At 38.3% G+C, this 14,702-nt stretch overlaps 1 protein-coding gene across 3 annotated transcripts in view; it reads right to left on the minus strand.

Annotated features, from left to right (window-relative positions):
• Positions 1–2,705: 2,705 nt before the first annotated feature.
• The window catches only part of G3BP1 (G3BP stress granule assembly factor 1), a 35,859-nt gene continuing 23,862 nt past the window's right edge, over positions 2,706–14,702 (minus strand). For all 3 annotated transcript variants that reach the window (XM_027077503.2, XM_027077507.2, XM_027077506.2), the window contains 4 exons: positions 14,003–14,114; positions 13,669–13,797; positions 12,901–13,010; positions 2,706–9,795 (listed from right to left, as the gene is read on the minus strand). In XM_027077503.2, coding sequence (XP_026933304.1) covers positions 9,589–9,795; positions 12,901–13,010; positions 13,669–13,797; positions 14,003–14,114 — 558 coding nt within the window. In that variant the 3' untranslated portion in view covers positions 2,706–9,588. The remainder of the gene's footprint in view (positions 9,796–12,900; positions 13,011–13,668; positions 13,798–14,002; positions 14,115–14,702) is intronic.

A 14,702-nucleotide genomic window follows, 5' to 3' on the forward strand; every position in this document is an offset into this window, starting at 1 on the left:
TAAACAGAGCTGACCTAGAAGGAAAATATAGTCTAGCGTATCCTTTTTATTCTCAGCTGCACCTGAAATGACTTCTAACCTGGAGAGCACTTCTCTATTCAAACCATGAGATCACGTCCGTAAAGAAAAAAGGGTATAGAGGTGGGGAAAGCCAAATATGAACAGAAAGAAAAAAAAAAAAAGTAACTGGTTTTTAATCAAGTCATTGCTACGGGAAGTATGCAAAAAGAATAGCTTGTGGGATTTTTTTTTTCAGAACAATTTTTCTTAGGCAAATTCATTAGAAAAAATATTGTGGGCAAATAGATTAGTATAACCTACCCTAGTAAATCAAAGACTACCCTATAAGTCTTCAAAAGTATTACTATCAAGTAAGTAGTTTGCTAAACTAAATTTTTTCCACATTAGGTGTATTTCTACCTCATTTAAAAGTGTACCATGCTCAACATGCCTGAATGGTATGTAAAAAGCTGAAACACTGATGTTCCCACAATCTCAGAACATTTAAAATTCATATTATTTCATACTTTCACGGTTCAACCTTCCAATACTTACTCCATTATTTTCAGCACTAATGGTAGTTAAAGTGAGATGAGTGAATTAAACCCCAATGGGTGCATCTTGCTTAATTAGTCTATAAAATGCCTACCTGAAGAAAAAAAAAAAAAAGCTAAACAGCCAAGTTGTACTTTCAAGACAAATACACCAGGTACCTCAGCAGCCTCCAAGTAAGTTTTAAAAACTGGACACGATACAGGTCTTCAACTGCTGTAATTAGACCTGAAATGTACAAAATGAACCACAAAGTGACCAAGACAAGACGCTTAATACTTTTAAGCCCTCTAGGTAAGAGTGACAAAGGATGTCCATGTCTCAGTGTGTAGGTCGGCATCATAACTGACCAGTTGGCTAAAATCACTTTGTCGAGAACTGATGCAAAGTATCAGTTGGAAATTGCTAGCATTTTCAGTCAGGAGCGGTTGAGGCATGATTGGGAAGGACAGTGAGGGCTTACTTTCTAAGTGTGCAAACATACTCCAGTGCTTCCAAATCACAATTCTTTGGTCTTCTCCCAAGACAAGCCATTTCCAGACACCTCAAACTCGACTGGCCCAGGGAACCCATGGGAGGAGACCCAATTACCTTGCAGCCATAATTGTTGCAAACATGCTGGAGCCATAGTTGGAAAATGGTCTACAGAGAAACGGGGACAAACAGGACCACTAGGGATTTTCAATTCACAGCTACATCAACATTAATGAAAAAGCAGTATTAGATTGATTGAAAACATTCCACGGGACTTATTATCAAATAAAGGCTCAGTCACTGTGGAAAAGCATATTTTATTGACATAATTTATCTTAGACTTAGTAACTTTAACTCAAGATTCATCCACCAAGGTGGGCCAGCTTCTGCCCATAGAACCAGAGTGCGCACTCTCGAGAGTCTCACCCCAACCTTGACAAAGCAAAGGACTTCTGCCTAACTGGAAGTCATCTCCAAGGGACTTGCCCTTATGTTTTCCCCATTTCACGCACTTAAGATATTTGCACAACAGATGTACCCTTTGTCTTAAAAGTTGCCTGATTTGATGTTTAGACAGAAGAGCAAACCCCATGTTATTCTTCTGCAAGTGATTTTACATTTCCTTTTTTTTTTTTTTTTTTTCCAAAAAGGTAGCTACCGACTTACGGATGTCACGACATACAGGGGATAAAAGCGTTAACTTGCAACAGGTCCAGGGTATGTTACCTTGACACCTCACAATTTGGTTCATTACACTTTAACTACTCAAAGTTATTTTAACCCCAAAGAACAGACAGGCACCGTGTATTTCTTCAGGTCACAATGCCAACACTGGCTGTGGAGTCTGATACAGGTAAGACGACTACAATTTACAATTCTGACTGTGATTCCAATACTTTTGGGAGATATAAAATATGCTGGGCTGGGCAGTGTGAGTTAGTTAAGCTACAAAGTGCTTCATCACCCATAATGGAAGAGGTTCAAGATGATTCATACTTCCACGTAAGACTACAAAAGTCACAAGCCCACATTAAAGCAACTGACAGCCAAAGTAGAAGAGATTTCAGGAGCCTGGGGGCATCTTAAACAATTAATTGGCCTGGAAAATTGGGTCAGAATTACTCACAAAGCTCCTCATCCTTTCCCAGAAGAAAATGTGATAGTATGTCTTTTATATGGAAATTTCTTTGTATATATGTATAAACTTGGTATGGCCTTAATGCTGCAGTTAAGGATTTGTCTGGCTACCACCTTAAGCAGCGTGTTAAGCAATCGCTTCCTTAATGTAACATTTTTACTTCTTACTGGACTCTTAACCTGAAACAACCAATTCCCTTTTGCCCCTTCCTCTTCGCCCTTTTTTGCATGGAATCATAAAAGTTATGGCAGTTATTTTTTGGCTTATAAAAAAATCTATTTCTGCAGTTTGGAGATGTAATGTAAAATTTCTGTGATACATGTATATAAAAATATATTTATTGAACCATCCATATACACATATCCACGCTGATTCCAATGGAAAAAAATTAAAGTTTTCTGAAATTTTCTCTGTGGTCAACTCATAGTTGTCACTATTTAACCAACTTTATCTGTGAAAAAACTTTTGAAGTACTGTGATTATCCCAGAGAGGAACCTACATATAATCTAGAAAACATCATTTCACTAAGACAAGGCTGTGTGTTGTTCATTCAAGAAACATTTATTGATAGGTACTACGGAAGATACAAAGATGACTCCAACACAGACCCTGCCCGTAAGGAGCTTACAGTCTAGTAGGGGAGACAGAACACATCCACGGGATACATGGTCAGAGCTACGTTTCAGTAAGATGAATCTAATATTGTGTATAAGGTAGGCTGGGGGTAAGAACAGGTAAAGGAAGCTGAGAGGCCACTGAAATCATCTAAATGGGGAGGAAAGAGGTGTGAAAGCCTTGAGGTAGCACTGACAGGACTTAGCTAGAATGAGAAAAAAAAGCAGAGGACTTAGACTTTTGGCATGGGTGAGGACACAGAGAGAACAATGGACTAGGTCTGGGAAAAGAAATGAAAGTTGGCACATAAAATTCTGCACAGGAACAAAGTGGGATATACTGGGCACAATCAGAAAGAAATGGCTAATCACCCAGACCAAGGATGGAAGTACCTCTGAGTGTCCCCAGTGACTTCCTCCCTCCTGTGCCCACCCCTCAAAATTTCCCAACAATCCCCTCCACTATGAATTGTGATAGTGCCTAAAAATGTAAGTCCTATCTCTAGGCATGTCCTTACTTGTGAGAATAAAAACAACAAATACATTAATTTATTCAACTCAATGAGTCCTCTTTTAAGGACTCTTTTCATGGAGGTCACTGTACCTTCTGGTGAAATACAGGGATAATGAACCAGTCAGTCCTTGTCCTCGAGGAGCTTATGGTCTAGTAAAGGAGGAGCTGATGGTAGTAAAACTCATACAGGTCATTCTAATTGTAGGTTGAAGGGTAAGTTATATGAGCGAGGAGAAAGGTTAAAAGTGCTCTATGAACACACATTTTTAAAAATGAAGGCTGGGACAGAATCTCACACAGGAAGGACGACGTAGGAGGGAAGGAGATGAGAATGAATTTGCTCCCCACTTCAAATTCTGGCCAAACCAGACCCAAAAAAAGGGGTTCCTCACTCCTGTTGCAAATCTTTTCTCTTAGGGAAAAGGAAAATGGTCTTGAACTGGGTTTTGAAAAAAGCAATTTCGATGGCAAGAGCTTTGGGGACGGGGGGTGTGGATACAAATCTATCTTCAGGGAAGAAAGAAGGCACTTGAAGCCACGAAAATCAGCAATGCCAGGCTTATTAGAAAAACCGTAAGTAGTTCAGCTGGCGCATCACCTCCATGAAGAATGGGAGAAATCACCGCAAAGGAAGATTAGGACCCTGACAGGTATGTGGCGTTGCCAGGCACTGAACAGGGTACATGCCTAAGACCAAATTGCTGCCCCTTAGGAGCTTACAGTTATAACATTACAAGGTGGGAAAAGCACCACAATGTACAGAACGCAAACTGCCGAAGGATTCAGGAGAAAATTACAGCTGAGTTTCAGCTATTAACATTAGGATACCCAATAGCTTTCTGACAGCTAGTAGTAAACCCATCCCTGAGGGGAGCACAAGGTAATAATGTCCTTAGACAACAGGCCCTGGTAGAAGTGGGCATTAAGACAGTTCGAAGAAAACTGAGAACAAGTGGGTATGAAAACTGAGCTACAGAAGCAACCGAGTATGCATATAAAATGTGGCTCCTTCCCTTTTCTCCCCACATCCTGACCTTTAAACAGCTCTGGCTTCCTTCAGTGAACCTAGGGCAGAGTGGTGACCCTCAAGGTGATCCATGTTACTTCTACAAGCCAATGTAGGACTCTGCGCGGATAATCTATTCTCTGAGCCATTTAGCTTTTGAAAAATGAAGAGGCTGTACAAACTTTAGTCCTTCCCAGCACTAACATTCTATGACTCAGAGAATTCTAGGAGTCTCTCCTGTCTCTTATGGCAATAATCAGAATGGGAAGAAACACTTTAAATATTCTGATGTGTCTCACTTAAAATTATGATTTTTTCGTACAAATCACAATGATCCTTATCCCACCAGCTAACTTCTACCTCCACCCATTCTTCATAAACTAACATCTAACGACATGAATTTATTTTCAACATCATGTGTTCTACATAATCTACTTAAGCATACACTGAATCTTCAGAGAAAGGAAGACCCGTTCTTCTCCGCTACTTCCGTATGCCAGCTTTTTGGTATAACGACTTCATTTAAAAGGGCAAAATCAGGGATAAGATATCATAAAAATTTCCTAAAACTATTTAAGAATTTAAACCAAATCCAAACTCAAACAGGTGACATCAAAGCTTGGGGAGAAAATCAGTAACCAAAGTAGTTAATTACATCATATAGTTGAAAGTGTTTATATCCACATTAAACAAGATATAATCATCCCTAACTTACGACCAGAAATGTATGCAAACTTCCCATAAGCAGGTTTCTAAAAAGTAAATACTCGTTAAAGTAATTCAATAGTGAATTTTTGGTAAACATTTGCTTTTTTAAAAGACAAAGACACACCAGATGACTGCAAGTCCCTTATGAATCTGTGACACTGGCCACATTCCAAGGTACTCATATGGATTTCTGTAACTGGCCAGGTCACGTGGTCTATGGAAGTAACCGTGAAATTGATTTCCAATACTATTTTCCTCTCGTAGAGAGCTAAGAAAAGCTACCAGGTTCAAGTGGAAACTGGAGAAGCAGAGACCGTCCGAAGTTTTCAAAACAAGTCATATAATCAAAAAGTGAACAACTTTAATTCTAAGCCAAGACAGAAGTATAATCAAACCAAAGCTGGTTATGGACTTTTTTTAGACCACTGCTAACCAACTTCTTACTTTTTATTCAGGTCATTATGAGACCGTTTCATGAAAGCATTAGCAAAGCACATGAATTTCAGCATTATCCTGAAATAGCTACATAACCACTAAGAAGTAAATAAGTTTCAGCTCACATGTGCTACCATTTCTCCTTTAACATAGTCTCATAAGAGTTCACAAGCCCACCTATGGTCCCCAGAACCTCAGTATCACAGTACAAATCCTAAAACATATTACTATCTTAAAACCATAAATCCTTACTTATCTAGTGCCACATGGCCATTACTTGATCAGCAACTTCCCACGCAAAATGTTGCTAAGTTTCTAAAACTCTAAAAACATTAGGGTTTCTAAAACATTTGTGGAAGACTATCTCTAACTGTCCACTGCCCATCCGTGGCATATTAGGCAGTTCACTAAAACCTCATATTCGAAGAAAAGTTGAAGTTACTTTTTTTAAAAGGTTCATAACTACTGAACCAAAGGTCTTCTCTGTACGCAGTTCCTGCAGAGATTTCTCTTAAGTAGCACAAAAATAAAACTTCAATATAAAGTTATCTTTAGATCAGTAGATTTGACAAATGCAACCATATAGATTCTAACAAATTGCTTTCTATAAAGTGCCACGTTTTCCCACTAAATTATTAAACTCTACAAGGATTTTCAAATAAAAGGATGAAGAAAAGTATCCGAGGATGGCAGTTACAAGCACAAAACACAACTGCTATAAACCCACCTAGATTAAGGTACTACAAAATTATTGTTACCTTCCACATGTAGGTTCAAGGTTATACTACATGTATCAAAAATTCAGGTGAGAAAATAACCCAAGAACAAATCATGATTACTGTTACCACAGTCTATAAACCAAAGTAGCTCTACAAAATCAATGTTTCCTTATCTTGTTTACCTTAAAGGAAATGGAGAAGAGTAATGCTAACCTTTCTCTGAATGTTTTACAGACTCAGGTCTCTGTATTGTGGTAACTTATTATGGTCACGTCTTATTTAATATGTCACTCAAATGTAAAATAGGTAGGCATTAGGGTTCTAGAGAAAAAGCATCAGTTTTGGAGGCCAAGCTGCTTCCTGCTACTTGGATGACTTAGAGGCCTAGTCATTTAACTGCTCTACGCGATTTCTTCTTCATCTATTACTTTGGGAAAAATAGCACCTAATCCACAGGGTAATTGTGAAAATTAGTTTTCTAATCTGAAACTAAAGTGCAGTTCAACTAATACTGCGGTAAGTAACCTACCCATCCAAAGCCAAACAATGATTTTTGGGTTCTCCATTTCACTGCTCCCAGCAAAAGCTCACAAAGTTGACAACACAGGAATACAAGAGCAAAAGAAAACAATGTACTTTTGTAAGGCCCAAGATGTGCTTGCTTTCAAAAGGTCTTACAAGACTAAGACTCACTGACCCAAACTAATCTTACTTAGCTAAAATACTCATGGGTAAAGGGTTTAAAGCTCAATAGAAAAGAACTGTACATTGGGGCATTCTTACAGATGAGAAAAGTACTTTAAAACCCGAAAAGCTTAAATTTGACGAGTTGGTGCTTGCCTAGAGACAATCTTGCCCTAACCTAGTTTCACTTTCTACCTGTGGGAATATATGTGTATCTAGGGTATCGTGCTTATTCTATTGGCAATAATGTAAACAATGATATTGGGATTCTTCATAGTGTTAACCATGATCCTAAATCTGATATATAAAGTCCAATGCTATTTAAAACGCCACAATCATCCCAATTCTGAGGACTTGAAATTACTAAAGCAACCCTTCCCTTCCTAAGCTTATGCAACAAGTTACAAAAAGCACCTAGCATATTACTACCTGTCCAAATGTTTCTTTAAACCCACACATGGGTAAAGGAAAAGTGAGATTATTAATTACCTGCAGATGTAATTCCTGAAAGAGATCTGTTTCATAATTCATTTAATTCATCTAAGGCTAGTTTTCAAATGAAGGAGGCTTCAAGTTGTCCTCATCCACCCCACCCTCCATCCTCCATGCATTATAGGGAATGAGGAATATCCATGATCTCAATGGGGGGGTTGCTTCATTTTTATGGAACATTTAGCGTTGTCAGCCCCACCCACTAAATGGCAGATGTGTGTGGTGTCTCTTCTCCCCTCCCCCCCAAATCTCACCCATTTCCAATGTCCTCTAGGAGGTATTAACAGCCCCAGTTGAGAATCACTGCATCCAGTTAGTGCCCTTAAACCATGGAGTAGGAAAAACACCTATTGTGAAATGTATGGTTTAGCATTTATTTGTGAAAAAGGATTTCTAGGTTATCCATAATTTATGACTTTACAGTTACTACAACTTAAAATTTTTTTTCAAAAATATCTCCAGCTAAGTTTTTTTCTTTCCACCACAGGCTTAATATAAGCTACAAAAGTACAAGCTGAATGTCTTCCAATTATCACTGGCCTGGCCCAAATGAAGTGGTTACCAAATAGTTATTTAAACTAACCCAAAAAACAGTCATGTGACTCAATTATGCAATTTTCTTTATGTGAAGGAGATGTTCCCAATTTTCAAATATTTGAGGTACTGAGGACCGATAATATCAAACTTCATTTTAGTTTAAGACTACACCCTTCAGCAAACCTAGAGTTTCCCAGTAACAACAAAACAAACATTCCTATACCTACTCATATACTGTCCTCAAACAGTCCAAAGGATTGAACACTGTTAAGAAAATAAATAAGTTAAATTTGACAACCTCATTGCCCTTCAGATTAGTAGGACAAGTTATCACACAAAGGCTTGCTTCACAAATGTGCACACAAAACCTTCACCCACCTCACACCCAGCACTCAAGAAATTAACATACTATGTAAAACGAATATTAGTCTATATTGCCAGATTAATTTTTCTTCCAGAAATATTTTAATAAAAATTGGCCATTTCCAAGGAACACCCACTGCATGCCCATCAATAAAAGAGAACCATAACAAAATAGAAAATTTACCATATGCCTATGATTTAAGAAAAAAACTGGCAGACACTCAAGCACAAAGTCCAATATTAAAGTCATATTCCTTCTTACGGGCTATGATTAGGATTCTGAATAGATACCGAAATAAAATACAAATGCTGGACTATTTAGGTCAAAGGACCTCTAAAGAAGCATGTCTGTCCTCAAAGGCATTCCAGTTTGAGACTCAATTTAAGAATAAGGCATAAAACAAAGAACAGAAGACATACAAGGTGAAAGAGGGATTCTTCAATTCCCAACATACTCTACACCTGGTAAAACAAATCTATAGACTTTTTTTTCTTTTTTATTTTTCTTTAAACAATTGCCAAGGCTGGAATCAAAGATAAATAGAAGGCACAACAGTTTTGCTCTGGGTTTTGTGTTCTTCGGATTTTGGGGTTCCTTTTTTTGTCGTTTTTTTGGTTTTTTTTTTTTAAATACAAATTAAACATAAAAGACCCTACTTCAAAAGAAATCTAAATTAGTTGCATCCTAGACATTTAAAACCTATCTCACAAATTTAAATGATAAAAACAGTAGGTTTATAATTGTTTTGTGATCACATATCCAAAGGAAAAAAAAACTCTACTAACACCTTTTATTCAGTTTTTAACCAGACCAGCAAGAATCAAACTGTCAATTTTTCCAATGGCAATTTCTACACACCAGAAGGTAGTCATGACTCTCAAAGAAGAAACAATTTAGATTTTTCCTGCCTTCAAAATGTTTATCAAATCCTGTGTTTCTCACAGGCTTTTGAAACACATAGAAAATAAGAAATATTCCAATGAATGAAACATACCAAATGTCAGTAATAAGGTAAGACACATTCCTTTGGGGAAACGGCTGTTAAAAAAAATCCAGTCTGTATATGCAAAAGTAAAGCAAGGAAATTCAGTCTTTTTCTCTTCTTTAAAAATCTGTTTTTCCTAAAATATCATTCCACAAAATTGGAAGTGAAGGACTAAAAGGTGAGGAGAGGGAAGGGAGGGAGAGGGAGCACACATCATTAACACAAAAAGTAAAATTGTACAAACTTAAGCAGTTTATAATAGACTAGGGTCATACTCCAGGATACCAAACGCTGGTATAAGAAATTCACCATTCTGCAGGAGCTAGAAGATTTGTACTGCTGCGTGAAGATCGACGAAGAGCAATTCACTGCCTTGGGGCAATTCCCCTTCCCACTCCAAATCCTGGTTTCTGCACCATGCCTCCACGGGGCGGGCCTCTCATTCCACCACCCAGCCCACCTCGAGGACCTCCAGGTCCCCGCAGGCGGTTATCTCGACGGTCCCCTTCCCGGGCAGCTCGAGTCTTCTTCTCTTCCACATTCAGACGGACCTCACCTCTGAACATGATGGGCTGTAGAAACAAAGGGGAGCAGACTTAAAGAGTGCTTATGGGATACCAACTACCAAAGATAAAACCAACAAAGCTATCATAAAGAAGCAGCAACTTACACATCAGCTACATTCTCAGTTGTTATTTCAAGCTTAGAACACATCATTAAATAACATGGAAAGGTGGAGCTAGGCATGCAAACTGGTTCAAAAAAAGGACAATTTAAACAACACAGCAGTGCAAGTAACTCTCATTGTACTTCTATGAACAAAACGTATTTTCCCATAGAATTATATAAATAGAACAATATAAGAACGGCCAAAAAAAAAAAAATTGCCACCTTCACCATGGATTTGAAGGCTTAGAATAAACCCCTATCATCACCTAATGTGGAAAGATGGGGCTACACATACTTCTGCAAAGTACATATACATCTCAAAAACATTATTAATTTCATCTTAATAAAACTGTAACAAAATGCTATTTACCTTAACAAAATTTGGGACAATACTGAAGATAATAAAGAGGACCTTAGTGAAGAATAAAAAGATACATCCACACTAAATCTTGGGCCTTGCTTTTAGCCCAATAGATCTGAAGTAGAAAACAAAGGGTTACTCGAGATTTCAACAAATTCAATTTATGCTCCTCATTGGCACACACTGGTTTTCTAAGTGACTTTTTTTTTTTTAACTTATTTTTGAGAGGGGGGCAGAGGGAGAAAGAGAGGGAGGGAGATGGGGAAGGGGCAAAAGGAGAGAGGGAGAATCCCAAGTAGGCTTCCACGCTATCAGCACGGAGCCCAACATGGGGCTTGAACTCTCCATCCATGAGATCATGACCTGAGCTATAAGAGTCGAACGTTTAACAAACTAAGCCACCCAGACACCCCAGTGGCATTTTTTTTTTAAACAAATACCTAAAAGTACTGACTCTAATAAGAAGTGTTCTATATGCCTCACATTTATTTAATGCTCACAACCACCCTTCAAGGGCTGTCATTATACCACTTTAGAGGCCAGCCAACTAAGGGCCAGGAATGTTCAGGAACTTAATGGGTCACAACATAAAGAGCAATGGAAGGAGGAGGAAATGAAGGGATCCTGACAGGCAAGTAAAAGCTCTGAACCATGAGGCTAAACTACAGCGTGTCAAACACCATGGTCAGTCTTACATAAGCTATTTCTGTACTCATAAAAAATTACTGAAGGGAGTATGGCAGAGGTCTGCCAATACAGTAAGAAGGAGGCAAAAGACAAGCTACACCTGAAGCTCCCAAAGTACAAAGGGGTGATGTGAAAGTACACATGAGGAAAGCTACGTAAAGGGTAGGGTGGGGAGGGGAGGCCCCTTTGAGTTGATTTATATTTAAAATTCTGATTAAATACATAAATTTGTATTTGTACATTCATAAATATACTTAACACTAAAACATTTATGTAATGTTTTAATATTCACACTATATTAAATCACTCCACACACATGAATCTGATGCACTGTTCCAGGCAATATTCTACATACAATGGGGAAAATAAAACCATACTAAAGTCTAAAAAGGTAAGAGAAGTTGGAGAGGTTTTAAAAGGCAGTGATTAAAGACATCTCTGGGTAGTTATCACAAGGGTAGAAGCAATTTGAATGAGAAAAAGGTCTCAGACATACAGCCTCTGAGAAAATTTCAAAAAGTTCTTATGCATAAAGATGCCATGGCTTATCCATGTGCATTAAATGAAACAAACCCCCCTTACCTTGGACAATTAACTAAAAAGCCAGTTATCAGGTCTGACCTCTTTTGGCCCACTGGGAGTATCCTACCCTCTAAGGATGAATTCAAGGCTGCACCACAAAGGTGCACTGGACCTTTTGCATGCTAAATTATGGATTTCTGCACAAGACCTCTGGGACATTTCTAGGTTCAGTATTCTGTGCCTATGCTAAGAAAAGCCACTGTTCTCTCCTTACTTCTAAGTGTTTTTGCAGGAGATGCATCATAAAAATACTGGTGAAATAGTTTGAAAGATTAAATACACATTTGCAGATTAAGGCTCACTTAATGTTATGACCACAACAGTAAACTGGACAGTATAACAATCAACATTCTGAAGAACATCAGAAGTTCTACAGAACCTCTGGGAAATAATGACCTACAAGATTTTTATTACATGGTTAAGACAATGTGTAGTTTTAATCTGCAGAGACTGAAAGATGAGTTGTTGTGGGCAACTTTTGATGCAAATGCTTTGTAGACAGACAGGTGATGACGGCGCATCACGTATTACAAGCCATTAATTTTTATACTTTACAATAATGGGAGGCCTGGGTGGCTCAGTCAGATAAGTGTCCAACTCTTGACTTAGGCTCAGGTCATGATCTCTCAGGGTTCATGGCTTCGAGCTCTGCGCTGACATCAGGTACCCTGCTTGGGATGCTCTCTCCCCCTTTCTCTCTGCCCCTCTCCCTCCGGCACTCTCTCAAACTTAAAATGATTAACTTTATGTTATACGAATTTCACCTCAATTTTTTTTTAAGTGAGATTTTTTAAAATCCCACACCCATCACAATAAATTAACAGTATTTATACTTTTGTTCTCTACTACTATTACAGAAAGTGTTTTGTGCTAATGAAAGATGTGGAGGAAGGGAAGGGTTTCTTAAGAACCACACAGTAGTAAGATTCCAAATCTACCAAATCCCTCTATTATTAGAAAGTACCTGTAGGAAGAAGTACTGTTAACAAAATTGGTCCAGGCTGGGTGACTCCAAACCTACACACCTGCCCCGGGAAAATTGGCTCTTAAGTTATCTTAGTTAAAAGCAACACTGTATTTCATCTCCTAAACCAAAAATCACCAAGGAAAGAAATCTGCATAAATTTCAGTGCACTGGTAACTATTAGTTATCTCATTCTCATCATTCGACTCAAAAATAAAGTTATTTAGACAGAAGTTTTGTTACTCTCAACTCCCAGGCAAGTCTTTTAACAATAATGGCCCATCACAATGGAACATACTACCAAAACATGTTGGAATAAATTGTACTTTCCATGTAAGAGATATTTGTAAAACGAATATATTCAAAGATCCAAGTTATACTTATAAAAAAAAAAAAAGATGAAAAACTGCTTACCCTGTTGCTAAGGACCTTCTGAACAGGCTCAGAATCATCAAACACAACAAAACCAAAATTGGGTAATTTCCCGCCACTGTTAATGCGTAGCTCCACCACATTCCCATAACCTGCAAAGGAAACAAAGACTCTCAAGTAACATCTTAGAACATTTCCTTTAAATATTATACACACACTAATCAATGACAGCCGCCAGTCAACATGGGGCTACAGACCGCTTGTAATGTGGCTAGTCCAAAATAAGAAGTGCCGTAAAGATTTAATATGGAAAAATGTAAAACAGCTCTTATTTTTACACATTGAAATGATGTTTTTGACACACTGGGTTAAATCAAATATTAAAATTAAATTATCCAGTTTCTTTTTACCTTTTAAAATGTAACCAGTAAAAAAAATTAATTAAATAAAATAACCACCAGAAAACTTAAAATTACATATGTAATTCACTTAGATGAATGAATCTAGTGTTTAAATCTCAACAGATAGATGTATTAGGTAAATCTAGCACTTAAAACTCAGGAACTTAGGGGCGCCTGGGTGGCTCAGTTGGTTGGGCATCCAACTTCAGCTCAGGTCATGACCTCGCGGTCCATGAGTTCGAGCCCCACATCGGGCTCTGTGCTGACAGCTCAGAGCCTGGAGCCTGTTTCGGATTCTGTGTCTCCCTCTCTCTCTGACCTTCCCCCATTCATGCTCTGTCTCTCTCTGTCTCAAAAATGAATAAACGTTAAAAAAAAAAATTTTTTTTTTAAAAACTCAGGAACTTACTTTGAAAAAAATCTTTAAGTTCCGATTTATCCACTTCATGTGGCAGATTGCCAATGAAAAGTTGGTGACTATCAGGGTGTCTCACAATTCTTCGGGGTTCAACATCACCTTGCTCACCAGCCTCACGGACTTAAGAAAATAAAAAACAGCAGCAATGAAAGAGAAAGACATTTTCAGTGGCTATTTCAATGATTTTTTTCTCCACCCCCAAACACAGGTAATTCCATCAGCCCCATAATTTATTTTTAAAGTAGAAAATATCAACCACCCCTAAAGAACAAGCTCTCACCTCAAAATCCCCCAAACCAGAGAAGTCACCCTTCTGAGCTCTTACTTGGTCTAGGTCCCCTCTGGGGAGGAATATTTATTCGTTGTTCTCGCACTCTTTGATCCCTCTGAGGCCTCTGCGGTGGAATCTGAGATTCAGGCTTAGACTCCGGACGAGGCTGAAAAAATTGTAAGTTAACCTCTGTGTAAAAAGAAAGCAAGCTTACCTTTTTTCCTGTAAAGTTTCTTAGCTAACAATAAGGTTTAAAGAGAAAATGATAGGGGTGCCTGGCTGGCTGAGTCGGTTAAGCGTCCGACTCTTGGTTTCAGGTCATGATCTCACGGCTTTGTGGGTTTGAGCCCCACGTTGGGCTCTGTGCTGGCAATGTGAAGCCTGCTTGAGATTCTCTCTCTCACCCTCTCTCTCTGCCTCTCCCCAACTTGTACTATCTCTGTCTCTCTCAAAATAAACTTTCAGCGTCCAACTTTGGCTCAGATCATGATCTCACAGTTCGTGAGTTCAAGCCCTGCATCGGGCTCTGTGCTCACAGCTCAGAGCCTGGGCCTACTTCAGATTCTGAGTCTTCCTCTCTTTCTCTCTTGAAACTAATTAAACATTAAAAAAAAAAAATTGTTTTAATAAAAATAAAAATAAAAATTGACAACTCTCCAAAAAAGGAAATTATTAATTAAAAACCACCCTGTACTCTTCTCTGCTCTGTGTACCAGTTCCCACATTCTCCAAACCTATGTGAACCACATTGCAT

The sequence above is a fragment of the Acinonyx jubatus genome, chromosome A1, assembly GCF_027475565.1.
Source record: "Acinonyx jubatus isolate Ajub_Pintada_27869175 chromosome A1, VMU_Ajub_asm_v1.0, whole genome shotgun sequence".
NCBI lineage: Eukaryota > Metazoa > Chordata > Mammalia > Carnivora > Felidae > Acinonyx > Acinonyx jubatus.